Genomic DNA, 24,920 nt, shown 5'->3' on the forward strand with positions numbered 1-24,920 from the left:
GGGACACGGCGGCGGAGGATCATCAACGCCGCCGCCACCACCAACAAGACTAGGGTTCTTTTAATTTTTTATTCTGCATTTTGTTTTAATATTTATATATGTCGTAGTTTTTTTTAGATTCTAGATTAGGATCTGAGATTATGGGACATGTAAAGAAGCTGTTAACTTATGTTATATCTTAATTATGTTAATCTGTTAAATTATGTAATTTTTCTAATATTTTTTCCTTAATTACTTTTAGTTCTGTGCTGATGTCAACTAAATCTGGTTCTTTGATATACAGTGGAACCAAAATCAAGGGTTTTCTTTATTAGGAGAAAATAAATATAAGGTGTCTTGGATTGGTTGGACCTATGGCCACAAAATGTTCTATTATCATAATAATGTTTGTATAAATACATTTTTTTTAATTTTTAAAGAATTATCTTTACTTCTTTTTTTCCAATTTTTTGTACTTTTTTTTTAATTCTTAGTTTTTGATTTTCACAAAAAATGTGAAAGATATCGATTTGCAGTATATAAAAATATCAATATTAAATCTATTTTTTTTTTCATTTTTTACACTCATCATCATCAACAAAATAAAAATGAACATTTATTTATGAAAATGCGTCACTACTGGTTACTACATATTATTACTGGAAAATAATATATATATATATATATAATTAATTAGTATATGGCAAAATAAAATTTGCTAGGGAATGAAATAATTCGCATTTTGGTGGTCAATAAAAAATCCACTGTTGAAACGGCGCCAATATGAAATCGGCGTTTTGCCTTCTCTCGTTTGATAAACCCTAACCGCTGCCTTTCCCCTACGATTCTCCGCATTCCCCCTCTCTTCGCCGGCGACATTCTTCGGAATTCCAGTCTACTCCGGAGACACCCGGGGTTTCCTTCCCTCTCCGCCGCTCTCTGTTTGTCATCTTCTCCATTTTCGATGGCGGGAGGTGACGGTCAGGTTCCACCGCCGTCTTCTCCTTCGCTGGAGAAGCAGTTCGAGGAGTTTAGGGTTCAGCTGGAAGGATCTGCGAGCTTGCGAGAGAGGATTCGAGCTGTGGTTATGGAGATTGAGTCAGCGACAAGGCTTATTCAGGCTAACTTGCTCCTCGTTCACCAATCGCGACCCGTTCCTGGTAAAGACAAGTTTTTGTCCGAAGGGTCTTTAGATTCTGACCTTTTCGTGTCTTTTTGTCAGTTCACGCAGTGAAGAAATGGCTGTACTTGCTTGGATAATAGAAACTTTGATGTTTCTTCTTTCTGAGTTAGTTTATCAGTAATCGAGCTCTGTCTGAAGAGAGAGCAACTAAACTTGAAAGTAAATATACTTTGATGAATTCCTTGTACCATGCGATAGCAACTAACGAGACTAGTCTTTCTGATGACATATGGAATTCAGAGGTTGTAGAGAAAGCAAAAGAAAGAATTGGTGTTTTGAAGGAGCTTTACGGTAAGCTTTCTGAAATTCTCCATGATTGCCATGGGCAATATTACAGGTATATTTATTACACTAATGCAATATCCAGACAGGGTTTAGGGTGTGTTTTGATCAAAATCTGCTTGGATTTTGTGATATAGAAGTTGGGTTTCGTGCTTTAGGTACCATGGTGACTGGAGAAGTGAAACACAGACTGTGGTCTCGCAGCTTGGTTTTATGCACTGGTTAGAAACCGGGACTCTTCTCTCCCACGCAGGAGCTGAAGAAAAACTCGGGTGTAAGTCACTGGTTCTCTCGGTTTATCATTTCTCTTGCTTCGAAAGAAATATCAATGGCTGGTTTTGTTGTTTAGTAAAGTCTGATCTTCTTCTTCATTGTTGACAATATGCATTATCTACTCTGGATTTGTCATTTAGTTTACTGTAAAGTTTTACAAGGGTCTGATCTTGATGCATTCTTGCTCCAAATCCAGTCATTCACTCTCTTAATGTTAAAAATGGTAGATTGGTTTACTCGCTTCGTAATAGAATGAAAATTTCCCCCAAGTGGTGGTTAATCTCGATATCTTCGGCCTAACTAAATTCTTTATGTTTCTTTTCTTTCTTGGTTAAAACAAGTGTAGCACATCTAGGTCAAATCATTCATCTTTCGTTCTTCTCATCGTGTTCTTTTGGGTTTCAGTGAACAGTTCAGAGTTTGGTTTGGACACCGAAGATTATCTCATCGGTAAGTTTTATGGGAAAAATATTATTTTCCGTGCGAGGTTACATCTGGATCGATAATTCCATTGCCGGTTTTACTGTGATTCAAAGTAATTTATGCTTGCAAAACCAAATACTTAACTGATTTTTGACTCTAAAGACCAAACCAATCAACATAAGTCCCTTAGAAGGCAGGTTATGTAGAGCTAAATATAGAATGTTAGATTATGTTTTATGAAATCAAGCATTTACTTCATTTCCTGTTCTTGAGTTTATTTATACTTTGCAGGAGTTTGTTTCATGTCAAATGATATGGTAAGTTCTATTCTCCGTTTTCTTTATTCATTCTAAATCATTCACATCTTCCTTGCATCCTAAAAATTTGATTAGACGCGTTGAAACAACAGAGACCTGAAAAATCCGGACTTTTGTAACCGAAGATAGCGATATGGACAATGTGTTTCATGCAAGATCACAAAAGTTGTTCGGGTTTTATTTTTTGGCAGCCGAGGTACGTGGTCAACCGAGCGACGGCAGGAGACTATGATTGCCCGAGAAAGGTGTTAAATTTCCTGACAGATCTTCATGCAGCGTTCCGAATGCTGAATTTGAGGAACGATTTCCTCCGCAAGAAGTTTGACAGTAACCGATTCATCTCTCGCTCGTTTAACTCAAATCCGCTTTCGGGTTCAAGAATTGTGATAAAGATCATTCCTTTTTCATTGTAACAGGCATGAAATATGATCTTAAGAGGGTTGAAGAAGTTTACTATGACGTCAAGATCCGGGGCTTGGTGGCTCCCGGTGGATCACAAGGCTGATAATGTTCTGGGTATTCACAAAAAAACGGCAAGGAGTGCTTTTGGAGAAACTGAAAACAGTGGCCAGTTTTAGCTTTGAATGCTGTAGAACGCTAAGGTTTCCTTTTCCAGAAAATGAAAACGGCAAGCGTCCTGGGCCGAAGCCCGTTTTCTGTCTCTGCGAACTTAACGGCCGGTTGATCCAAATTTAACGGTTGTCATAACGGCGTTAAAGAGAATCGCAACTTTTCCGTAACCTCATCTCTGCGCCGTACGTGTTCATGCAGGCCACGTGTCGTGATTCGTGGTTGCGGACATGAAACGCACGCTATACTACACGCGAAGAAAACTTCCGTCATTTGAATATAATAAGCATTTGGAATCCGGCGACTATAAAAAAAAATTTCAAAGCATCCAGTCCAACAGTTCTTCGTAATTCTTATGCTCTTCTCGTGTCGTCTGTTTGGCTGTTTCTCTCTCTCTCCTCTCCAACATTTTCCCAGAATTTCTCTGACATTGCATTTTCTCTGCACAGGTCAAACTCTATCTATCTAGATTCTCCATTATCCACTGTTGGTAAGCTTTTTTTTTTTGTTTCCTCCCGGTTGTCACCTTGATTCTGGTTTGAGGCTGAGAGAGAGATCGGAATGTGTAGTGATCTTACTGGAGTCCGATTTATTTGTTGCTTTTTTCCTCCTCGGGTGTCTGCTTGGCTGCCGAGAAAATTTTAGAGGAAAGGGAAATTTTTGTTTCCTCGGTTTGTCCGTTCCCAGGCGTTGTTTGAAAGGAGGATAAGCAAGCAATGCAACGATAGGTTTCTTTTCCTGGAAAAAAGTTTATTTGTTTTCCTCTTCATTTGTGTGCTTATTGTTTAACAGCTGTTTATCTGGCCCACTTGATACGTATTGTATTCTCTTTTTGTTTTCTTCTGATTTCTCTCTCTCACTCTCTCTCTCTCTCTTTGTGATTATATTATGTTGTAACGCTAATGTAACTGAAAGTTTTGTATCTTTCTACTTCATTCATATGGGATTAACCGGACAGATATTTTCTGTCATTTAGTTCTAAGACCTGAGTTGCTTGCCCAGAATGTATGTTCTGTGGTGGTTGGTAGTTGTTAGATTCATGTTTCTCACTACATTAGTATGGTGGGTTATTGTGATTTAGGAGTGTAATGATTGCAAAAGTGTGAAAGGCCGTTCCTTGTGATTTGGCCTATTTGGATTGGTTGCTTAAACAGCTCAGTTGTGGAATTGGAGAAAGGTCAATAGCTTTGGAATATAATGTGGAATCCATGTTGAGTTTCACACGTTTTCGTGATTTGTGAATCTGTCATTACATTGTTTATTGGCAGAATGGCATATTCTTGATGTGCTTGCGTATTGTCTTTGGCAGGTGAAGAGAAGTGTTTGGCTGTGAATATGGACTGGACTTGAAGGGACCTTTCAGAATGGACTGGTTACCCGATTTTCCTGAAACTTCTATAGGCCGGGAGTTTCAGAAGGTTAGAGCATATCCTGCATTAGTATTCCATTGTTTAACTTTGTAAGTTTGAATAAACAGATTCTGTAATTTGGTTGATTTTTGCTGATCGCTTTTTCTTTCTCTCAAGGGTGATGACAATGTTGGCCATGCGAGCGAGGACAAAACGATCGACGGGTTGCATTTTCTCATGGATCCTAAACATGAGAATGACTCAGTGGACGGTTTCTTAGGACTTGGTAAGGAGAATAATGGGAGCGGTTTTAAGATGGAGGAAGTTTGCCTTGGATTTGACTTTGAGATTTGGCCAAATTATGGTAATATTTTAGCCACTTTTGTTTATCACTTGATGAAATAGCCTGATTTTTCTGTTGTCCTGTGTATGTGTATGTGCTATATTGGAAAAAGGGAACCTCCTTAGAGGGTGATGTGGCCTTAGACAGACAGCTAGACACATAAGTTCATTCTAGGCTGTCATTCAAGGTTCTTACCAGATTCTTCTAACTAAACACCTTGTTTGTTTAGAAAAGCAATTGCATAATGGCTATGAAGATATATTTTTTACATTCCAGACGTTCTTATAGAATTTCGATCTGTAAAGGATTTACCCAACTGTTAGTGTCTTTGTATATTGGGTTTTAGATAGGTTGTTGAGCAAATGAACGCATTTTTTGCTCATACACTTGTTTATATTGCCATTTTAGTTTATATGCAAATCTGGTTAATGCCAGTTTATCTTCCATTTTGCTAAGGTGGACTGGACTCTTATAGTGCTCTAGAGGAGGAAGCAGGTTTAAAGCTTGATGTATGTGCACTTTTTCTCATACATTTCTTATAGCGTCATTTTTTTTAATCCCACTCTAGTGTTGTGTCTTTACTCTTCTCTACGTGCTTATTGGTTATCCATTTGTAAAAATGAGATTGTATTTGTTTGCTTGTTGGGTAGATTTTCAATGGGTTCTTGGATGAGGTTGATGAAGTGGAACATATCTACGAATCTCAAGATCCATTTCCTATCGGTGACCATCCCTTTCTTGTTGAAGCTACAGAGTTCTATCATTTCATTGTTGCATTGGTTATCTGTTTTAGTTGATACTCACATCTGGACAAATATTTGATACAATGGTTGATCTCAACAATTCGCTTGCAGACACTGAGGGGACAGTGAAGGTTTCTGAATTTGATAATGACCTTTATGTTGCTCCAAACTCAAGTTCAGAATCCCGTTCTCCCGGGATTAGTGGAAGCATTGGGCTGTCAACGTCCCTGAAAGAAACTGTTCGAGAACCCGAGGCTCAGAATGTATCCTGTGACAAGGTTGTCTATGAAGAACCATTCAATGGCATTTTAGGCTCCATTTCAAATGATTGCCAGAGTCTATGCGAGTCAGAAGACGACAAAAAACCTCTTGCCACTTTCATTGCCTCCCAAGCCAAACTTGGCAGAGATCAGAAGAAGTGTAATGCTACTCGAAGGTGTGGTCAAGATATCTGATGAATGGACAAATGTTTATTCCCACTTATAATCTCTTGAACATCAGATGTTGATATGATATTTCTTGTAGTGAAGCAATCGAGTTAAATTTGTAGGTCGGATTCTCTTGGTAGAACCATTTCTCCTCCATCATATGACCTCCGGCCTCGGAAAGGAATTCTAAACAAATGTCACCCTAAACAGGTACCTATCTCTTTAAATTATTGTACCCCTTCATGTGATATCTTAATCATTCATATTTTTCCGTTTCAGCAGAACACCCGATCTGATAATGAAGTTACAACATCTGAGAGCGAAGAGGACGAGTTTTCTTTGTCGGAAACCTCGAAAAGCACATGTGACAGGAGAAAACATCAGAGGATGTGGACACTCTCCGAGGTTGTCAAATTGGTTGACGGTATTTCTGAGTTTGGTGTGGGAAGGTGGACAAATATAAAGAACCTCTTCTTTCAATCTGCTTCTCACCGTACACCTATCGATCTCCGGGTATTTTTATACCGTTTCAACTCTCGTTCTTGTTCTTCTGCTGTCTCTCATCTACATGTCTCATTTTATGTATAGGACAAATGGCGTAATCTTCTCAGAGCTAGTTATGCTATCAAGCGTAACAACGGAGAGGTTAGCTCTGATTTCTTCTGTTATACTTTCACCCGGTTCCATAACCTTGATCTTTTATCGAAAACATGGTCCATGATCCTGTACTTATGAGTGTCGATTTTGGACAAATATTTCGATTTGGTAATGATTTTTCGAAACATAAGCATAAACAAACAAAAAAGAGAACGGGTTTCAGGTTGAAGAAGAATCAAAGAGCCATGCCCGTCCTGTCCCGAAGCATATTCTACACCGTATCCGTGAGCTTGCCACCCTCCATCCATATCCCTATTCAAAGTCTTCGCCTTTCGTCAGTGACGGTTCTCAAGCTCAGCCCTCTGTCGATGCTCGAACAGTAACCAAGTCGAGGAAGAAGAAAAAGAAGAAGAAGAAGAGATGTTGATATATATATATATACACCAAGGAAGCGACTCTTCAACGGAGTAAAGCAAAAGCAGCTGTAAAAAAGGTACTAACGTTTGCATTTTAAGGGTAATTTTTTTTTTTTTGTTCTCTTTCGGAAGTTTTCACTTTCCCTTTGTTAGGACACCCAAATACATTAACCAGCTCTCTACTTCTTCTGTGAAACAAGACGGACTTCAAATCGAAACAAGGTTCCTTTCCTTTCCTCTCCTTTCCCGTTTGGATAAAACCTTTGTCATGTTTTCATTTCTTGATTAGTTCCAATGTACAATAGCATTTCATCACGCATATGCATGCATATATACATACACCCTTTTCTTCTCCATGCAGCATATGCTTACAGGATACATCACCGAAAAGCCCAGACCTTTAAAACCAAAACCAAGAACGCACACATTAACATTAACCCATCATCATAGTGTTTCCCTTAGTTACGTTATTTAGACTTTTGCATTCTATTGTTCTTGGTGGTGTTTCTTGGTGAAACTAGCCGTTGCCGTCGTCCCCTCTGCTTCCCCAGTTGTTGTCGTAGTTTTGTCTAGGGATGTTGTGGTGGTTGTCTACGACCCGTCTCTCCGGGTAACCATCCGTCGTTGTTGTTTTCGCCTCGACGGATTTGCCCTTTTGAAGTTGATGCCTCAGCTCTTGCCCGTAAACCCCTCCCACACTGACACTACCAATACCTCTCCTCCCTCCTCCCTCAGCCGAGCAGCAGTGACTCACCACAAGCAAAACCAACAAGATCTTTGTCTGAACTTGCATTGCATCTTGTTCCTTGTTCCTTGTTCCTTGTTGGTGTTGTGCTCTTTTAATAAGAAGAGTGAAGAGTGGGAATTGAGATCATTATATGATTGCAACCAATATCTTCCCCTTGGGTGTGAAAAAAAAATAATTAAAAAAATTGCAAAAAGGAGAAATTAGTTGCCCGAATAGGGAAATCCCACAACGGCTTTTTTTTACCATGTTATAATATTATTCACCTTTTTTGTGTGAGCATGATTAGGGGGTAGGCAACATTATTGATTTTGGGGTAATTAGATATTCTGATAATTCATGTTCGGGTTTAGATCGGATTCGATTTCAGTTTTTACGATTTTACGTGATCAAAATATTTTTGGTCAATCACGAATATGATTTTAGAATTTTTAATCCAAAGTAGAAACTACCTCTTAGTTTTGGGATCGTATATGTATCCATGTATCGAATTTCAGTATTCAAATTCTACAAATATGAAAGAGAAACGGAATTCTAAAATTTTTAATTCAAAATGTTATTGTTTATTAAAATCAGTAAAATAAAGTAGCTTTAATAATATCGTCGCTAGAAGCTTCATTTGCATTCCCCTAACCAAAACCATAATGTAAATTAAAGTTTCTGACTTGCAATTTTCAACAAATTAAAGTTATAAAAAACATCGACCTCAGTCCCCATTATTAAACCGTGTATGCTTTTCTTGTCCAATTGAATTAAAACACATCTCTCTCTCTCTCTAAATAATCTCATTCCACGAGCACATAATCCGTAATGGTCTATGCTCTTATTATTATTATTATTATAGAAATTTCGAATTATATAATGAGCTATTCAAAATCCTTAAAATCATCACACGTTAATATATGGAAAATACCAGTTTTTAAAAACAATTATTTCCCCTCAAACTTAGATAAAACTTGCTTTTTATTGTATGGAATTGTTAATGTTTTTCCCCCGAGCTCTAATGCTTTATCTGATCCAATGGGCTTTCGCAAACGTCCATCAACGGCCCATTTTGGGCCCAAACTAACACACAGCAGAGCAGAAGAAGAGAAATCAACGCCGTGCTTGTGCTTGTGCAGCAACCTTCGTCTTTCCTTACCCACGCGCTTGCCGGCTTGCGTAAGTGCTTATTTCAAATAGATTAATATTTTTCTTTCTCTAAATTTATCCAAATAAATGTATTTATGAGTTTTCTTTTCCTATTTATGTATTTTATTTTCTTTAGATAATAAAAAAAACTTCTGTTCTCGATCATATATTCATTCAAATAAAACTCGGGGTTCTGTTTTAACATATTTTAATAATATGTTAATCGATTTTGATATTTGTATTAATATGTCTTATTTTCCGCGTAAAAACAGTGGAAGAGAAAATAGTATAAACCGAATTTGGATGAATTTAAGATTTTTTTTAATGAATTAAAAACCCATGTTACGTAATACTTATCTTTATATTTCTATATTACAAAAGAGTTTGACAAAACTTTATTCTATTAATAATGTATTTGTTTATATTTAATCTCTCATTTTAGTGTTCCTTCCGTTAGATTATATTAAACTTGGTACGTATTAAACTTAATTGTGATATATATATATATATATATAAATAGATGCCAATTCGCTTTATATTTCAGATGTATGTAAATAGATGGGGAGTTACCCATTTGACAAACACATATAATAATTTCAAGATTTTTTTTTATTTAGGATTTGAACACACGTAATAACAAATTTAAAACAAAAAATAAAATGAAGAATGAAAAAAAAAAAGAAGATGCCAACTAAGAGCTGACTGAGGGAACACACATGGAAAGATCTAAATGAAATCATTGTGGAATATCAAACAAAGGGATGGCCTGTGGGCTGCTCCTTTTTCTACACCACAAAAAAAAAGTCAAAATTGTTTGGACCGAAATAAAATTTTCTATTCTTTCTTTATTTTTAGAATTTTATGTTTCATATAAAAAGATCACCAGCAAAATAAAATGAAATAATAATTAAATTTAATTCGATTTATGTTTTTATAAACAAGAGGACATAAAAATCATATGAAAAAAAAATTAAAAAAATAAGCATTATGAAAATCCCAATCAAACGGAATCCAATGTAACATTAAAATTTATATTTTAAAAGAAAAAATTAAATCTAACATATTTCCTTAATTTTGATATAAATACAATAAAATATTACGAGATTTTAAATTTGCAATTTTAGAATAAGAAAGTTATGTCTTTTAGATTTAATAAAAAAAATATGATATACTTCAAATGTTAGCTCCTGCTTGTGACTTTTATCAAGACCTAGATGAACAGTTTTGGGCTTTTGGGCATTTGGTATGTTGTGTGAAATTAGGGAGGACGCGACACTAATAAAATTAAACTCATTGTCATTTAAATTAACTCGATTTTCTTTGTAAAGGATGAATTAGAACAAATTTAATTAACATGTAAATAGATATTATTTATACATATGGTTTTGGATAAGAGCAATCTAAATATATTCATGGATGGTAATGTAATTTTTTTTCCGGAAAAAAGGGAAGACAAGTAACATAAAAAAAAACTCCACATGGGCACAATAAATTGAGGGCAGAGAAGAAAATCCAGCCTAACTCGGAATGGCAAAATCAGTCTTTATCTGACAAAAATTAACACAAACATAAAAACCCTTCAAGCCTGGTGATGTGTCTGTCTGTTTTGTAAGAGAGAGAGACAGACATTTGTGTGATGTAGATCATCATCACCATCACCATCATCATCATCAAACACATGTATACATGCTGCTGTGCCCATGGGGGATGAACTCAAGAGATCCATTTCTCTGTGCCCCAATGACAGTTCATTTTCATTAAAACCCTCTTGGCAAGAGATGACGATGATACCAAAAAGGGTTTCACCATCTCCATCTGAATCTTGTGAACCACAATCTCTCTGGCCATAACTCTAAACGTAGAGCTCGCCCTCGGAAGAAAAGCAAGAAGATCTTTCTCTTCTGTAATACTACAAAGGACTATACCAATTCCCACAAGTTTCAAGGTTGGAATCTAAATGCACATGAGCAGGGATTTTCATGGTAAAAAAAATCATAACTGGAATCTAGAATGGACAAGTTTTGGACGCAAGGTTTTTTTTTTCTTCTGGCAGATCAAAATCAAAAGTATATTTTAGAATATCAATCCGAAAATCATAAACAGGGTTCACACCTTAGACAGAAGAAGATTGAGACCCATCCCCATTCCTCTCCTTCATATCTTAACAATCTTATCTTTTTTTTCACTTTGATCTTCTTGTGGGGCCTTTGCATCTATAATAATGTTCATACAGCTTCGTATCCAGACGCTATTCCATGCAGAAAATGTAACGGAGCCGCACGAGTGAGCAAAAGAAACGTAATTTATTCACACCCAAATGCCTCGTGTTATATTCATCTAAAAAAAAAATGCCCATCTCTACCCTTTGGCTAACAAGTCATTTCAAACAATTAATGAACGCTGCGGAACTTGAATTCATGTATTACTATTCCCACACCTATATCTATATATGATATATATACATGTACTGCACTATTGTACTTTCATCCACAGACATCTTATTCTTTCATTGCAAAACTCTCTCTCCCTCTCTAACTCTAACCTTGTTGTCATTCCCGTCCCTCCTACCCAAATGAAGAGCAAGTTTGCAAAAGCGTGTGAAAACAAGTTGAAAATGATGAAGGGCAAAGTCGTTGTACCTTGTACATCCTGCGGGAATTGCTGCAAGAGGGTTCGTTGGCCATTCAAGAAGGAAGACGGGATGGTTCCAAAAGACGTGCCAAAGGGTCACTTGGTTGTGTATGTGGGTGAGAATCACAAGAGATTCGTGATCAAGATCACCTTGCTTAAACACCCGCTCTTCATGGCATTGCTGGATCAAGCTCGGGATGTTTACAACTTCACAGCCAACTCCAAACTATGGATTCCATGCAATGAAACCACCTTTCTCGATGTTGTTCGTTGCATTTGTGCTTGCCAGCATCAGAGGATCTGCATGACGTGCCTGCAGGGAAAGGTTCTTCAGTAGAGAATTCAAGAAATTCTATTGATTCATCCAGCTCTTAAGTTCCCAGAGAATGTTAATGCTGACCTGATGCTGTACACTTCAGTGAAATTTTTTGTGTAGAAACGTTTATTCATCAAAGAAAATGTGATTAGATGCTAGAGAAGCAATAACCGCGTTGAAATCTCCATCGCATTTCTCAGGCATACAAAATCTAAAACTCAAAGTGATCAAAGCTCGAAAAATGACCAAGATAACAGGTAATACCATAATATGCAAAACTCGATATGACAAAGATTGTTTTTCACCGTCGGAAATACACAACCTTTCCACACTTATCAGGAGAACAACTGAACCAGATATGAAACTTCCGACCAGAAATGTCTCAAGTAAATAATTGTAATGACTTGAAACCTATCTGACACTGACACAGCTGCTGACAGAGGAAGAATTCCTGCAGGCAAGATATGAAACTCCATACAACTTCGAGGGTTTTGTCTATAGAAACCTCTAAGACTCTGTCAATCTGTTCGAAGAGGGCAGAGCTATATCACAACTTCATCCTGTCATCACCAGACTGAAAACAACAAACTGCAGGACAAGGTGATCATTGTTGTAAATGTCAAGGAGTACAATGGCAAGCCAAAAAGGAGATAGGAAATGGAACTAGTGAAAGGCCATGACATAACAAAGTACATTAATCTGGAACAAAAACTAAGAGCTTCAATACGCTTGCAAAATCGAGATATGATCCCAAATCATAACCACAGAGCAAGGAACAAATGCACTTTTGCTCTATCCACAGACCGCATAAGCCGATTAGTACAAATGCAAACTTCAAATAAAAAGATCAAAATGTTTGAACAAAAAGGGGGCACAGCTAAGTACACTTTGACGCCGAGAAGCACATCAGAAGCCCTGATCTAACATCAATTCCCATATCAAAGACAGGTCACTCGATCGATTTTTTTATGTCCAACAACTGCAGCAAGAGATATACACACAGGGAAATTCTCGCAATGAGTATACACACTACACAGATGAAGTATTTTATTGTCCTTTCCATAGCTCACAAGTGGGTGTGGCGGTACATACAACAAATTGTAGCGATCATACCAATCCAAGGCAGTGCTAAACCGAGGGAACTTCAGCGCATGATAAACGTATAGCACTTGAGATATTGCCGTTACTTCAGTGTCCAAGGTAAGGTGGTTTAATCCTTTGAAGCCGAAAAACTTATCCTACAAGACGACGGATATCATCTCAACCCATCAATCAAACCTTCCAATTCTCTTCTCCCAAACCTTCTACCTTCCATATGGGCATTTTTGCTCCGAGCTGCTAAGTAGAACACTAACCAAGCCACCATGAAGTAAACCTCTGTGGCCGACTGGAAAACAGCAGCAAAGCCTCTGCCAAGGAAACGAATCAGAACCCATTTGAAAAAAGACCCGCAGAGAATAGCCTCAAGACACTTTAGCTGCACCGCCTGATTCATCAAGAGGGAAATCAAATACAGACCCTCCTTCACTATTTCCCTCCCCCTCCTCCTCGAATCAACAATGGCAACATAAGCATCAACGGCTAATACCAAACCAATGAGCGCATCAAGCAGGAACCAAGCGAACAAGAAGCCAGATATCTCTTTCTCGTAACCCCGAATCCATGGGGGCATAACAGTGAAAGGCATCAACTTTAGCCTCACAAAGAGCCTAAAAAATGAGAACTGATCCTCGACTTCTCCGAAATACCACAAACCCAGAAGCTGTGTGAACGCATCTCTCACTGCCCATCTCATCAAAATGAATCCTGTAACCCTCTTAAACCCTAATCTTGAACCAGTCCACACAACCCTAAAGAAGGAAGGAGATCTCCCAACAAAGTCATTGATCACAGTGACGAAAACAATCGCTAGGACCAATGAGTACACGGTCGTGAACCCTAGAATCACCCATCCATAAGCAGCGGAGAGGAAACTCCCCAGGAAGAACAGAGCCGCCGTTTCGCGGCGACCCAGCTCAAACCCCCTAATAAAAAGCCTCAGATCTACTATACTCGAGAATTCCTTCTCGTCCTTCTCGCCGCGAAACTCTTCGTTGTTGTCGCGATCGTGCTCAGATTCATCGTACTTCGTTTCCTTCTCATCTCCGTGATCGTCCACCGAAGACGATGGCCGGAGAACGATGCCGGGTCGGACGATCTGAGGGAGGAAGAGGCCGTTGTCGGCGATGGGGTTCGAAAACCCAGAAATGCCCTCGAACCCGGAGAGAATAACGGAGGTGCCATTGACCGGAGCACGGAAAGGGAGGCCGTGGAGGGATCGCCGGTCGTCATCGTCGGTGGAGAAGAAGTCATCGTCGAGGGTGCCGACGCGGGTGAGGTGGAGGAAAGGGGGACGGCGAGGGAGGCGCGTGGGGTGCGCGTGGGGAGGGTGGTGAAGAGGAAGGCGAGAGAGGAGGGAGTGGAGGGAAGGGTCACGGTCGATGAAGGAGATGAGGAGGAGGGAGCAGCGATCGATAACGGAGCGAAAAGAGAAGAGGAGGAACGTGAGGAAGAAGAAGGTCAGAGGGTGGGAGGAAAAGGACGAAGCCGTTTCTCGAAGGACCTCCGTCGTCTTCCGGATTCGGCTCAGACGTGCGTGGTGATGATCGTGATGGTGATCGTTCATGGCGGATTCTGTGTAGATCGAGAGGGGGGACGGAGAGACAGGCTTGGATTGGGCTTGTGAAGGAGGCGAAGGCGAAGGCGATTGCACTCCACGCGCTGAAAGTAAGAGACGCGTTTGTTTGTAGAGAGTTCGGTTGGGCCTTTTATGGGCTTTGAAATTGGCCTTCAAGTCTGCTTTTTTGCTTCGCTGTCATTATTTAATGATAATAATAATAATAACCATAAATCTACTTTTTGATGTGTGAGAGATCCATTAAATTAATTTCTTACATCATTTATGCTTATATCTGCAGAGTACAAATTTTATTTTCCATCATTTGAAAATTTCGTAGAGAATTTACAAAATGAGTAATCCAAAACTCACAAATTAAACTAATTAGAAAAAATCCAAAGCATTTGCTTATAAATGTCCAATATTTACACAGATATTTACGTTCTGTAAAGTAGTAAACTATTTTATTTTAAAAGAAAAATTATTACCAATTTCAAGGGTAATACATAAATCTTAAATTTTTTTAAGAAAACATATGATTTTTTTTCGTTTTATAATCAAAATGATTAATTTTTATAAATACTCTCAAACAAATATACCTAAAAATTTACAAAAATAAAATATATATATATATATATATATATATGTGTGTGTGTGTGTCAAACAAAAAACAATATCAAATGTACAGTTTTTTTTTTCTTTCTGAAACTCCTTATAACTTTGTTATGTAATTGAGTGTAAAAAATCTTGTATATTTCTGATAATTTTAAAGTTCATATTTTTTTTTTGGTAATTTTAGATTTAATACAAACAAGGTTGAGAAATTTCCCTTCAAAACATGATCACATTAGCAAAGATCATATTTTTCACATTTAAAACAAGAAAACTTACTTTTCCAACCTTAAATACTAACCATTACACACAATTATACATATCATCACAAAAAGAGTTGTTCAGTTATAAAGAACAATCAACGGAAAAAAAAAACAAACCTTAAAAAACACACAAGAAATCTTCAAATAGGAATTGGAGCTCCGTTCCATTCCTTGAGACATTCCATCATCGGATCGATGATCTTCCCTTCACAAATCGCAGTGAAAACCTTGTCGAATTCTTCTCCGGGCGACCGGACTTTCTCTCCGGTGAGCAACTCAGTCCCCAGCTCTTCCCTAGCGAATCTATACAACGGATACGATCTGCATTCCTTGATCCTGTTCGGAATCATCATCGTCTTCCCGTTCTCGTACGCTGCTCTAATGGCATCCACCTCCTTCGGCAATACCCTTTTCAGCTCTTCCTCGAAAGCTCCGATCTTGTGGAAGATAGAAGTCGCCGAGTTTTGCTCGTTCTCGCCGTTGGATAATGCGTGATCGACAAGGATGTGTCGGAGTTTTTGGATCAGAGGGTATGTCGAGTTGCAGGGATCGTCGGCGTAGGAGAAGACGTGTTCTCTATCCACGAGCTTGAGTAGATCCTTCTCGCAGAATCGGGATGGATGGAGTTCGCCGTTGATCCCGGTGGTTAACACCTTCTTGGCCACTTGAGATACCGTGTTCTTTACGGTTTGCTTCAGATTCTCTTCCAAGTGCCTCAAATCCACAGCTTGGCATAAGGCGACGAGGAATGTTGTGGACATTAGCTTCAGGATCTCCATGGCTTCCGCGGTTTTCCGGGATGAGATCAGTCCGAGAGAGTTCACGTCTTGGTTGTGTTGCTCTGCGGATTGGACATGGCTGGTCACTGGGTTCGCCAGGTATTGAAGCTCGGAGCAGTATGAAGCCATGGCGATTTCCGCGCCTTTGAATCCGTAATCCAAGCTAGGGTTTCTCCCGGCGGTGAGATTTGATGGGAGTCCGTTATTGTAGAAGTCGTTGACGAGCTCGGAGAATTGCGCGAACATGAGCTTCCCGATTGCAGCAATGGCGAGACGTGTGTTGTCCATGGAAACTCCGATGGGTGTTCCCTGGAAGTTTCCTCCGTGGAGAGCCTTGTTCCTCGAGACATCGATCAATGGATTGTCGTTGACGGAGTTGATCTCTCGCTCGATCGATTTCGTCGCCTGACGAATCACCTCGATCTGAGGTCCGAGCCATTGAGGAGACGTACGGAGAGCGTAACGGTCCTGTTTCGGCTTCTGCAATGGATCCATCTCGTGAATCTTCTGGGCAAGCTTCATGTACGAGCTCCCGTCGAGAATATGCTCCATGATCGCCGCCGCTTCGATCTGACCAGGATGATGCTTCAGCTTATGCGTCAGGTGATCGGTGAATTCTGGTTTTCCGGTCATCACCTCGGCGAAGATCGCCGACAAAACCTCCGCCAGAACGGCTAAAGTATTCGCTTCGAACAACACCATCGACGCCAAGCCAGATCCGACGGCAGTGCCATTGACGAGCGCGAGACCTTCCTTCGGCTGGAGATCGAAGAAACCGGAGGTGATTCCGGCGGATTTAAAGGCCTCCTCCGCGGTTAGGGTTTCGCCGTTGGGACCAGTGGCTCTGGAATTCGGTCGGCCGGTGAGTAGACCGGCGATATAGGAGAGAGGGACCAGATCGCCGGAGGCGGTGATGGTGCCGCGGAGAGGGAGACAAGGAGCGATGTTGGTGTTGAGGAGACTGGTAATGGCTTCGAGGATCTCGAATCGGATTCCTGAGTATCCTTGAAGGAGAGTATTGATCCGTACAAGCATGGCGGCTCTCGTGGCGGACTTAGGGAGTGTGTGGCTCTTCTCCGTCGCGGATCCGAATATTCCGGCGTTCAGGAATCTGTACGGACATGACACGTAGGATATCCAATTTAATTTAAAATGAGTTGATTAAAAAACGAGTAGGCGGGTCTAAACCCGACCCGACCCGGTTTGGATTTGTTTCTCCATGCAACGTAATTATAACGAGCCTTAAACTTCGTGTCCCCGTGAATTGTATGATTAAATTATACTCCCACGCTGATTATGACTAAACATGGAAATGATTACCACACTAATTTCTTTCACCATTAATTTTCTAAGAGAAGTATCAGACGATTTCATGTCGTGAATCTCAACTGCAACTAAACAAATTTCCCACAAATTTCATGTAATCTGATTATGAATCTACGGATTAATTGTATAATACGTTTAAGGTTATAATCTTCCTGTACGTTACCTGATGAGCTCCTTTTGGAGGGCGACGCCATTTTTGGTCCTCCGATGAGAAGTAGCGCCGAAGCCAGTGGTGACGCCATAACTGTCAGTACCTTTGTTCATGCTTTCCATCACCCAATCGCTGCTCGCCTTCACGCCTTCCCTCGCGTCCTCCGACAGCTCCACCCTCACGCCGTTCCCGGCGGCGGAGATCGCCGCGACCTGACCGATCGTCAGCGTCTCTCCGCCGAGCCTCACTACCGGCCTCCGGTACTCCTCCACCATCCTCTTCACCTCCTCCAAATGGCTGCCCTTCATCTGCTCCGCCGCCGCTCCCCAGTTCAAAGGATCCGCCGTCGCCGGAGTTTCGCAGAGCTTCTCGAGACCTCCGCCGTTGATGGCGTAGCCGTTGTTCTGGTGTCCGTTGATCTGCGATGCCACGACCTCCATTGATGCTAAATTCAAAGCTCGGGGAGAGAGAGAGAGATCTAGGGTTTGTTGGATGGGGAGATTTCGAATTTGCTGGTGGAATTTTTGCTCCTGAGGAAGAAGAGAAGAGAGAAGAGTGGTTTAAATAAGATGGGAGGAAGAGGTGTGTGTTTGAGTGTTTGTTGGTAGGTAAGAACAAAGGGGACTCTTATTTTCAACGTAAACTCTCCAATGAAAAATAAATAATAATTAATTAATTCAAAAATAACAAAAAAAGGGGGTTTGTTGAGAGTTAATATGGACCGTTGGATTTCAATGTGGAGAGTCAACGGTGGAGATTGAAAATCGTGGATTTGGTTTGCGTCTCAAAAGAGAGAGAGAGAGAGAGAGAGAGAGAGAGAGAGATTTCATCGTCGTCTTGGTCGCTCCTGGGGGGCTGACGACATTTTTCGCGGTTGGTGTACAATGTAGGGGTCAATTAAAAGCCCCCACCAAAACACTTATCTCCCTTTTTCTATTTTTTTTAAAAATGTTATTTAAGCAATGTATTTGCAGTTGCTACACATTATTATTTTTTTGGAGCATTCTTGAATATAACCAAAATAATATAATAAGTATTTAATCTACGTGTGTGATAACGATATGGTATCATTTCTATTTGGAGTGGATATCATGATTCTTTTATTTGAATATAAAAATGACCGAAAAATAATTTAATTATACGATTCTTTTTTTTTTTTTATAAAATCGAAATAAGTAACGAATTTGCGGAAGACAAATGGTGTGACGTGGCTTGCCAAGCATCGATGGTAATCTATTGTTCACTGTATGTGAAGGCAACACGCTATTTTCATGACCCCCCAAATTAAAAGCAATGGTGGTGGTGGCATTTACGTAATTATAACCCCAATTCTTTCATTGTCGAGGTTAATTAATATGTAAAAGAGCAATAATTAAATTATAAAATTGAAGAAAAAAATAACGCGTGGAATTTGACCTGAGAATTGCCACGTGTCAAATACATCGTCAACAAGTTGGAGATTCCTCAATTCACATCGACACGTGTAATAAAATCACGGTCAAAACCAAAACTAAACATTTTGGACAAAGTTTGATATTATCTAAATGGTCGTTTGAGAAGATTAGCTCGAATCTTCGTTGATATAAATGGTTAATTAACTTTTTTTTATAAAGATTTTGTGGAGGCGTTACATTATTGTTTCGAAATAAATGTACGTACGTTTTTATCTTTAACGTTTTTTTCTCTCATTAAATTAAATCGTTAAATCTTATAGATGAATAAAGGAGTTTAAAGAATTATATAAATGTTTCAAGGAGTTTGGACAAAAGTTTAGAGAATTACACAAATCGTTAAATCTTATAGATAAACAAAGAAGGTTAAAGAAGTCAAAAGTGGAATTGATTTTGTTTTTCCATTTTTCAAAAAATAAATATGATCTACAACAAATGGTAATATGGTATCCTAATTATTATATATATCATGGAGAGAAACGGATGTACAATAATTTTTAGGGAAGATATTAATATAATTAAAATACAAAAGTAAGCTTAAATATATGTTGATGGAAATATTTTTAACTATTCAGACTGTGTCGGGTATTATAATATAAAATAAATAAATGAATGAATAGTTTATTGGAGACGTACCCTGAGTTTTTTTCTCCCAATATTTACCAGCACTAATATGTGGGAAATTCTTAAAATGGAAAACCCAATCATATTCTAAAACTATTTAAGAACAATAAATGCTATAAATGTTTTTACATATTAGGGAAAATAATATAAATTGATGCAATTATGGATAATAATTAAGATGTAAAGCGAGTAGCATAAGTTAAATAATACAATTAATACTCTAAATAGAAACTAATGATGAATTAAGGGGTCCAAGTGGCATGGCTGTAAGAAGAGGTGGGTTGGTGAGATGACTTAATAATACCAAACATTTGCATGTGCATGATTTTACCATTCGTACTCGGCGAACCCATGGCTCCGTTTACTAAGTACATAAAATTAATTATATATATACACACACACACACACATTATATATATATATACAGAGCTGCGGTTTCGATTTCTGTAGGTCATATTGGGATATCCGGTTTAATCTTTTGGTTTATTTTAGTTTTCACACTATACAAATATTGATTCCAGAAATACATAAAATCATTTCTATTTTCACAAAAAATTAAATGGAAGAGAAATTAATGAGATGAATTTGCAAAGAATTTAATATAGAAAAGAAATAATTGTTTTTATATAAAAATATACTATTTTAATATTTTAGATAAATTAATTAAAATTAAAAAACAAATAAAAATAATGGATTTAAAAAAATAAAGATTGTTATCCATAAAAATGAATTTAAACAGAAATAGAAAACAAAATCGATTTTTTAGCATAAAAGTTGAATCATTATATTTTGTTTTAATCGAGGTACAATTCGAATATAACCTAACCAAAACAAGAAAATGACCATCAATGTTTTTTACAAAGTGAAGAACATGTCCCATGGATTATTGATTTCATGTCTATGTTGTTTTTATCCTTGTAACCACTCTTCCTTTTTTTTTTCTTCTTGTTTTTGTTTTTTATTTATCATTTTCTAATTGAGTGATTAATTTTTTGAACTGTTAAATTAAAATACGAAGATATTTTTTATTCTCTTACATGATTTGGAGTTATGTGAGTTTACTGTATGAGAGTGTTATTATATTAAAGTAGATAAGATTTTTTTTTCCATTTATTAAAAACTTAGTTTCTTTATTATTGTATATTTTTGGTAAAGATTCTTTATTGTTGTCATTCGAATATTCGATAATGGTAGCCTTTAGATGGGTATTTTAGATTTCGAATCTATTTTGTTTGAAAAAAATATTATATCTATTAGAATTTTTAGCTGGACTTCGATTCTCTCTCTATTCAAATTTGTTTAATATCTTCTAAAATTTGTTTTACATTCAGATAATTAATTATTTTTATTCAGTTTCGATTCAATTAATTTAGTTAAAACTTAAAATGGCTACAATTATATTGAATAACAGTTTGATTTTAAATAATTGTTGTAGCCATTTTGGGACTTCAATAATAAATCCAAAGAACAAAAAGAAAATATTACGTTTTACTGATAAATATTATATCCCAAACGACGACGTTTCAGGAAATCTCGAACACGCGTCGCTTCTGAATTTGTACTTGTAGGGGGAGAGAGAGAGAACTTGAAAAGAGTAAAACCAACGGTGTTGATATATATATATATATATATAAAAGAAACCTAATCTCTCATCGCAGTCGTTCTCCTCTCTCCTCTCTTCTCCAGCGTCCGATCTCTCCCTCTCTCTCTCATCTCCTTCCTCCTCTTCTCCTCCAATCAATCCATCTCTCTCTCTTCCTCCCGCCCTTTTTCAAATTCATCAGGTATACACCCCCAATCTTTCTCTCCCTCTCCCTCTCGATCGAATTCCCGATTCCCCGTTTCATCTCTGATCCTCGAGTTCCCTGTTTCGTCCTTTGATTCTCAGTTTCCGTTTGTGATGTGTTATGTCTCTGGCAACCCTATTCGTCTCTGATCAGAGTTGTTTCGTTGTGGTGATGTGTTTGTGTTTTGGTCTTGTGGTCTAGGGTTTCTGATGGCGGAGACGCAGGGCAAGGGGGCGAGTCCCGGCGGGAGCCACGAGAGTGGTGGGGACCAGAGCCCGAGGTCGGCCAACGTCCGCGAGCAGGACAGGTTCCTTCCCATCGCTAACATCAGCCGGATCATGAAGAGAGGGCTTCCTCCCAATGGCAAGATCTCTAAGGACGCTAAGGATACTGTTCAGGAATGCGTTTCTGAGTTCATCAGCTTCATCACCAGCGAGTATGGCTCCAACCCTTTAATCCTTTTCTTCTATTTGGGTATATGCGTTCTTCCCTTGTTATTGTTGGACTCAGCGTTGCTCTCTGTTTAGTTGTTTCATTCAATAATATGTTTTCTTTGTCGTTTTAGAGCGCAAATGATGAGATTTTCCTATCTGAGGATTGAATCGTTACATTTTCAATGTTCACATCTATTATAGTTTTATCTGTGATTTAGTTCAACAGTGTAATTGGTAACATTTGATAACATTTTATGAGGTTGAAGGAAAGATTATGCCTTTCCTGTTTTCTCGTTTGTTATGTATTCACTTTTTGGCTCATACAATCGTACATTGGAGAAGTGGATGCAATGAAACGAGGTTAGATGATGTGTGCTCGTTTTGGTAAACAGGGCCAGTGATAAGTGTCAGCGAGAGAAAAGGAAGACTATTAATGGAGATGATTTGCTCTGGGCAATGGCTACTTTAGGGTTTGAAGATTACATTGAACCCCTCAAGGTGTATCTGATGAGATATAGAGAGGTAAGTTTTGGTTTCAGTTCTTGTACCTGGTTATGTGGAACCTACGAACATCGTGCTTACTAGAACAAGGAAATTACAGCATTTCGATCACTAATGTTCTGTTTTTATTCTCCTCTCCCTTTCCTTTTTCTACTGTATGGGTTGGATTCAAGCAGATGGAGGTAAATGGTTCTCCTTTCCTTTCTATATATTTATTGTTAAACCCTTGTCATGATTCTTGATGAATTTCTAGTATTATCAGCTGTATTTTATTTTGATGATGCTCTTTTCCATCTGAATGTAGTTTATTATCTTGTTTGGTAGGGCGACACTAAGGGATCAGCAAAGGGCGGGGATGCAAATGCAAAGAAAGATGCCCAACAAACCCAAAGCGCTCAGGTAGATAACCGGCTATTACATTGTCGAGCATTTTCTTCTCTTATGTTACTTTACTTGTCGAGTTAGTCTGATGTCTCTGCCTTTCTTACCTTTAACAATTCTTACAGTTTGCTCACCAAGGCTCCTTCTCACAAGGTCTTGCTTATGGAAACTCTCAAGTAATGTCTCTCTCTCCTCTCTCTATCGCTTGCTCAGATATTCAACCACCTTTCGAATGATGTATCTTTGTACTCAATTGCATACGTGCACTCGCACGTTGCATCTTCCCACACATCCACATACCCAACTGAATATATAGATGCCCATCTCCCCGAAGTGCTCCTTCGTACCCAATTTCAGGCACATGCATTCACCATTCACACTTTGCATCAACATTACCCAGTCGCATATACACATGTACTCGTCCATCATGCAACACATCCACATACTGAAGTGGATGTAGAGATGCTCATCCTTCCCACAGAGCACTATCATTTCCAATTGAACTGAACCCTAGATTCAAAATTTCTTGCCAAAAATTGTTTTATATGGTCTCATTTGCGCATAAAATTTGTGTATTCTCCGAAAAGGTAGTAGAGATTCTTATTAGATATATTGTGCTATCTCTTTTCATTTATCATAAAATCTTCCTGGTTGGTGGAGTTGGGACAAGACAAAACTTGAAAATCGGTGGACATCCATCATATAAAGTCATTAACAATAGAATGGCTGGTCAAAGCAGACTCATTTCTTCCTCCTTCTCTAGTATACATTGGGAGCATAGTCTTAGTGCCTGACCCTGTACCTTAACTTGCATCGACATTTGGATTGCAGGAAAACCAATGACCTCCTATTTATTTTCTGATTATTCCATAGAAAACACCCTTTTCCTGGAAGAAAATTGTCCAGGGAATTATGTCTTGGTCCCAACAGCAGTCTTCTCCCATTTCCCTCTATCCTTATCGCAGTTCCCTTCAATCTTCCTCCAGTGCTTGTGGCGTAAATAAGGAGCTCAAACACTTCTAGCATCATAGTTTATCTATTCATGGTATTAATCAAGCAATTCTTGATGCAAGTTTGGTTGGTATATTGCAGGGTCAGCAGCATATGATGGTCACAATGCCGGGATCAGAGTAGGCCATATCGGCTTGCCTTCAATCTCCACGGAAGAACGGATACCGTGCCTTTTCAAGAACCCTGAGAGCAAAACCATGGTCCATGGCAATAGCCGAGACCCGAGAGGTTATGTATCAATCAATCAATCAATCTGTAAGGTTGAGACAAGTTTTGTGTATTATCTATTCTTTTCTTTCTGTCTTGTTAAGATTTTTTTGGATGATCGTTTCTTTTTGTGTGTGTGATGTGTATCGTTTGCTTTAGCGTGTCTTTTTTTTTTTTTTTTTTTTTTTTGTTTTTTTTTCAGATACAAATATACCTTTAAAACGTAACATGGACTTCAAGACATACCCTTGAACAGTTAGGGTTTCAAAAAAAAATTGAAAAATGTTAAAAAGACAATCCTACCCTTCTAAAAAATTACACGTGTAATAACCTGAAGGAAGATGACAAAAGAGGGAGAGAAAGTGGGTAGTTGTCAAATAAAAAATTATTAAGTTAAAAAAAACTGTTCAGCTTCTTCTTCCTCTCTTCTTCACGATTTTTCTCTAACGGACATTCTCCAGCCAATTTTATTGGCGATTTCTTGTACGATTTTTTCTCTTCACTTCAAAATGGTTTCGTCTTCATCGTTTTCGGCTTCTATTTGCGAAGATTTTCAAGTAAAGTTTTCATTATATATCACCGAAAAAGTTAATTGTTTTTTTTTTAAAATTTGATATATGTGTACTTGGACAAATATTTACGGTAGACAAGATCTTAGTCGAATGAGTTATAGTATTCGAGTTTTACAGTTAAGGAAAATTAGGTTTTCGGTTTGAAATCAAGTCATATGAGAGTTTTGTCTCTATCAGTATCGTAATGGTCATACTCGTCACATTGGTCGTACTTGAAGGGTGTGACATGTTTGACTAGTCATATTAAACTAGGTACACCCGTCAATGGTCATACCAGTAAAGTCGTCACACCGTCACACTGGTCACACTGGTTTCTACCATAGTGGTCATACTCGTCACACTTCAAGGGTGTGACGAGTTTGACTAGTTTTATCAAACTGGGTATACCTGTCACCGGTCATACTAGTGAAGTAGTCACACCGTCATACTAGTAAAACTA

At 38.4% G+C, this 24,920-nt stretch overlaps 6 protein-coding genes across 15 annotated transcripts; 4 read left to right on the forward strand and 2 right to left on the reverse strand.

Moving 5' to 3' along the window:
• The first annotated feature begins 729 nt into the window (after window positions 1–729).
• On the forward strand, window positions 730–3,118 carry LOC104806487 (translin-like). Its single transcript, XM_010531415.1, has 7 exons — window positions 730–1,139; window positions 1,403–1,499; window positions 1,603–1,718; window positions 2,123–2,167; window positions 2,432–2,457; window positions 2,649–2,784; window positions 2,874–3,118. Exons 1-7 carry the CDS (start codon window positions 944–946, stop codon window positions 2,960–2,962), a joined length of 705 nt encoding a protein of 234 aa, XP_010529717.1. The 5' UTR covers window positions 730–943; the 3' UTR covers window positions 2,963–3,118.
• A 107-nt stretch (window positions 3,119–3,225) lies between these two features.
• Window positions 3,226–8,859, forward strand: LOC104806488. Of its 10 annotated transcripts, none has more exons than XR_770621.2 (12): window positions 3,380–3,517; window positions 4,337–4,445; window positions 4,554–4,740; window positions 5,176–5,228; window positions 5,370–5,442; window positions 5,574–5,898; window positions 6,013–6,100; window positions 6,170–6,403; window positions 6,479–6,535; window positions 6,711–6,980; window positions 7,057–7,125; window positions 8,728–8,859. XR_770621.2 is itself a non-coding variant. In XM_010531417.1 (11 exons), exons 3-11 carry the CDS (start codon window positions 4,392–4,394, stop codon window positions 6,912–6,914), a joined length of 1,275 nt encoding a protein of 424 aa, XP_010529719.1. In that variant the 5' UTR covers window positions 3,226–3,373; window positions 3,477–3,517; window positions 4,337–4,391; the 3' UTR covers window positions 6,915–7,259. The 10 variants fall into 10 exon arrangements, 6 of the variants coding, with proteins under 6 accessions (XP_010529719.1, XP_010529718.1, XP_010529724.1 ...); XR_770620.1 differs by lacking the exon at window positions 8,728–8,859 and adding an exon at window positions 7,265–7,901; XM_010531417.1 differs by lacking the exon at window positions 8,728–8,859 and adding an exon at window positions 3,226–3,373 and having other exon boundaries at window positions 3,477–3,517; window positions 6,711–7,259.
• Window positions 8,860–10,169: 1,310 nt separating this feature from the next.
• On the forward strand, window positions 10,170–11,977 carry LOC104806489. Its single transcript, XM_010531423.1, has one exon. The coding sequence runs from the start codon at window positions 11,229–11,231 to the stop codon at window positions 11,745–11,747; it is 519 nt and encodes a 172-aa protein (XP_010529725.1). The 5' UTR covers window positions 10,170–11,228; the 3' UTR covers window positions 11,748–11,977.
• Window positions 11,978–12,372: 395 nt separating this feature from the next.
• Window positions 12,373–14,491, reverse strand: LOC104806491. The gene has a single exon (XM_010531424.1). The coding sequence runs from the start codon at window positions 14,389–14,391 to the stop codon at window positions 12,982–12,984; it is 1,410 nt and encodes a 469-aa protein (XP_010529726.1). The 5' UTR covers window positions 14,392–14,491; the 3' UTR covers window positions 12,373–12,981.
• A 707-nt stretch (window positions 14,492–15,198) lies between these two features.
• LOC104806492 (phenylalanine ammonia-lyase 1) lies at window positions 15,199–18,109 on the reverse strand. Its single transcript, XM_010531425.2, has 2 exons — window positions 17,526–18,109; window positions 15,199–17,147 (listed from the first exon to the last, which is right to left on the reverse strand). Exons 1-2 carry the CDS (start codon window positions 17,951–17,953, stop codon window positions 15,398–15,400), a joined length of 2,178 nt encoding a protein of 725 aa, XP_010529727.1. The 5' UTR covers window positions 17,954–18,109; the 3' UTR covers window positions 15,199–15,397.
• A 3,149-nt stretch (window positions 18,110–21,258) lies between these two features.
• On the forward strand, window positions 21,259–24,067 carry LOC104806493 (nuclear transcription factor Y subunit B-8). The gene is made up of 7 exons (XM_010531426.2): window positions 21,259–21,372; window positions 21,577–21,811; window positions 22,202–22,331; window positions 22,487–22,492; window positions 22,635–22,709; window positions 22,817–22,867; window positions 23,784–24,067. Exons 2-7 carry the CDS (start codon window positions 21,585–21,587, stop codon window positions 23,823–23,825), a joined length of 531 nt encoding a protein of 176 aa, XP_010529728.1. The 5' UTR covers window positions 21,259–21,372; window positions 21,577–21,584; the 3' UTR covers window positions 23,826–24,067.
• Window positions 24,068–24,920: the final 853 nt, after the last annotated feature.

This window comes from Tarenaya hassleriana, unplaced genomic scaffold (assembly GCF_000463585.1).
Source record: "Tarenaya hassleriana unplaced genomic scaffold, ASM46358v1 Cleome12, whole genome shotgun sequence".
NCBI lineage: Eukaryota > Viridiplantae > Streptophyta > Magnoliopsida > Brassicales > Cleomaceae > Tarenaya > Tarenaya hassleriana.